General features: G+C 31.5%; 1 protein-coding gene across 3 annotated transcripts in view; it reads right to left on the bottom strand.

The window, feature by feature from the left end:
* Positions 1-2,407, bottom strand: part of LOC108766959 (uncharacterized) — a 14,269-nt gene extending 11,862 nt beyond the window's left edge. For 2 of the 3 annotated variants that reach the window (XM_018516550.1, XM_018516551.1), the window contains exons 1-2: positions 2,303-2,407; positions 766-879 (exon numbers count right to left, since the gene is read on the bottom strand). In XM_018516550.1, the coding sequence (XP_018372052.1) occupies positions 766-817 (52 nt within the window). In that variant the 5' untranslated portion in view covers positions 818-879; positions 2,303-2,407. Of the gene's footprint in view, positions 1-765; positions 880-2,302 lie in introns of those variants that run through there. The other variant, XM_018516548.1, reaches the window with a different exon arrangement.
* Between the last annotated feature and the right edge of the window lie 1,029 nt (positions 2,408-3,436).

Below are 3,436 nucleotides of genomic sequence, written 5' to 3'. Positions count from 1 at the left end.
ATGCAAAGTTTGCCGCGCAACCCGTCGTACTGCCTAGTATGTATCTGTAACACCCTGTACATAAGTGGTGCATCTATGTTTACCGTGAAACCGTCACTTCGTCGTGAACGTAAATAGATTTCGTGGAAATATCGTGAGATGTGAAATGATCCTTTCTGAATAATGCTTCGTTGATTGATGAAAATAAAATTGAATCGACATGCAGAACGAAAGCTCGAAAGATAGGCAAACATTGAAAACTCAATTACTCCACGAATCATTTCTTTTCGTCATTTGTTACGACAAAAATAAAGAGAAGTCACGTCAAAAATTCACACAAACAAACGATATACGAAGAATCGAGCTCTCGGGATCCTTGCAAATTGAAACGTTATTTGTGATGAATGTTTCAGAGATCTCATCAAACTTTTAGTTCTAGTTACGTTTCTCTTCTGTTGTTCGAGGTATAGCGATACCGATCAGATTAAAATCCATGCCAAAACTTAATTAAATTTCAAGATAGCGATCATATGTTACTTTTCGTAAATGTTTCCTCAAAAATCCAAATAAGCTTATTTTTCCGGTAACATAAAGGAAGAAAAACTAAAAAGACTTCGGAAACCATAAATTCTTATTAAGAAAGAAGAACAAGAAAAACAAGATTAAAAAGAATCTTTATATCTTGCTTAACAAGATTGGTCATAAAAATATCATGAAACATCAGAAATATATGAAGGTTATATACAAAATTACTCTCTCAGGATTATATGAAATTATTAGACTTACCATTGGGGAAGGTTGAATTGAGCTCGGTGGTGGCTTCCAATTCCGATGACATAGAACCGACGATGACAGCATCTGGTGCTTCCTTGAGCTCCACTTCGATCTTTGTCACGTCACCTGTAAACAAATGTTTTAACTTGTCTCATTAATCATCCGTCTATCATAATTAAATATTAATTACAACAGTAATTAAAACTTTTTAATTAAGGTTTTATCATATGTTATTAGGGAGTTTTTGCAATAACGTGGATCTAGATACGGTGAACGTTAAAGGCACGTTATTCTTTTTGTTAATTTATTAAGAAGAAGATACCGTTCACCGTATCTGGATAAACGGTATTGCAAAAACTCCCTACTACTATCTTTTCTTTCATGTAGAGGAAAAGGAGATAGTTATGATTACACAGAGAGTTATGGAATATCATCTTGTATAGTTTATAGTGAGTGCATTTTGAGAGCAACTATCGAAATGACTTTTTCGCAGTATATTTAAATGTTACTTACAACATGCCACTGATCGTGAGTGTTTATTGTGTTGTCATAAAGACTACATCTTCGTTTTGCAGGTAGACAATTTTGCAGGTGTCTGCTCTTTACGTTGACATAGTTTTCAGAAGTATGTTGGTATTAATTTGGTAATCTAGTTTGGAGGCCTCAAATATTATATGGAGAATATATTACATATATTTTCAAAATATTGGAAAAGTTATGAAAAAATTACAGATTATTCTAAGTCGCGTTTAAAAATAATATGAAAAATTTAGCAACAGTTTACCATCTGGATTAAAGTTACTTCAATAAAAAGTAATATTTTTTTGTGCCCTAATAGAAATATATGAAAATATATTATGAAATAATGACAAAAATCTTAATTTTTTTTGTATATTTCAAGTATTCTAAATGATTTATACAAAGTTACATTGCGATGCAGAGAATAATTATTCTGTAAATAAACAAAATATTTAATTCTTCTAAATTTTTATAATTAATCCCCGAATGAAACTTAACATAAATTATTTTGAATAACTTATAAAAAATTAAAACTTTTGTCATTGCTCTTTAAATTCTAGTTTATAATAAAAATAGTAACAAATAAGGTAAATAAACAATAAAAAATATTAATAAAAATAGAATGTTATAAACACAACTTCCATACAGTTCATTTAAAGTATAAATACTAACATTTGTAAAAATAGATGCATTACATCCATAAATGATATCTATAATTGAACTTTTGGTAACGAATTACGTGTTCATATTTCCGTATAAAGTTATGATGTTAGTGATAAATATTCCATATCTTTCTTTAATTCCATAACTACAACCATTGTCCGCCTTGAGTTATTTGTAAATTAGGTTCGTTCTGCATATTTAAAGAGCTTCTATTCATAATATAATTGGTATCCCTCTATGACCAACTTGTATCAAAAGTAGTTATGTCACATGAATATCTACTGAGTTACTTCAATAAAGTAAAATGGTATTCCATAACCTCCTTTTTTACTCTATATATAATACATTATAATATATTTGAACATACCGCTTCCATCGGTATCGCTGTGTTTGCTTGGCGAGATCGTAACATGCCGATGCCTTTTGGGTCGATCGTTTCCCTCCACAATGAGATATTCTTTGCTGTGACGGCCTATAATTTAAAATAGATTTATTTAGAAAAAATGATACGTTATAATTGAAATAACTGAAATAAATCTACTTCCTAACTACTTCTTAGTTTGATTAAATTTATTTCTATTAAGATAATCAATTATTTATATCAGAATATAGAATAAATATCTTTTTATAATTTTATATGTCACATATACAAAAAGCATTTGAGAATCAGAACGCACGTATATACATATTATTATACATTATACATTAAAGTACATTTAAAGTTATAAGTCTAATTCTATCTTGAAATCTGACCCGAATCATAAGTTTATAAAGGTTTAACTTCAAAACTAAAAGATATTCAATTTTAGAGCTGATTTCTTTGTTACTTCAAATGTTTTCGAAAAACATTCATCTCTAAAAAATTGAAGTCATGTAATAAAAGAATTTCTCAGACCTATATGTCTACTATTTGAATGGATTTATATGGAAAATGTCGCATTGCGTTTGAGAGGCAAAAATGAGAAATAGGACAGCGTGCATCTCGTAGAATGCAGAAAAAAAGAGAACGCCAGTGGTGCTGAAAATGTGCCTCTCCGTTCGCGCATTGCTCGCCCTCATGCATTATTCACAGACCGTGCTCGACTACGTTTAATATATTGGTTACGTATCTCTGGTTCGCGTTTTCATTGCGAGCGGAAAGGGTTCTGTCGTGACGGAGCAACGGCGACATTCGTTTGCACTTTCGCCTATTGCGCGTACAGTTTCGACATTTTGGTTTAGTACGGCATTAAATCTTCCCCGATAAAGCGACTTCAAAATCCGTTTAAATTTCGCCCGCCCTTGTTTATCATCTTCCTGTCATAAATCACATAGCGAACGGTTGTTACGCCTCGACTAACGCGCGATTAAAAGATCATTGATCGCATACGCTCGCCGTCTTTCTCGACTCTGAAATTATATGGTCACGCGTAAGTTTCGCGAATATTTTTCAAGCTTATGCCTTTAATAATAAAAAAGTTTATCGACCGCTATTGCAGCTCCATAAATAATGTACGCGACT

This window comes from Trachymyrmex cornetzi, unplaced genomic scaffold (genome assembly GCF_001594075.2).
Source record: "Trachymyrmex cornetzi isolate Tcor2-1 unplaced genomic scaffold, Tcor1.1 scaffold641, whole genome shotgun sequence".
Lineage (NCBI taxonomy): Eukaryota > Metazoa > Arthropoda > Insecta > Hymenoptera > Formicidae > Trachymyrmex > Trachymyrmex cornetzi.
Note: the sequence above shows the minus strand (reverse complement) of the source record. Positions and strands in the feature narration are given on the sequence as shown.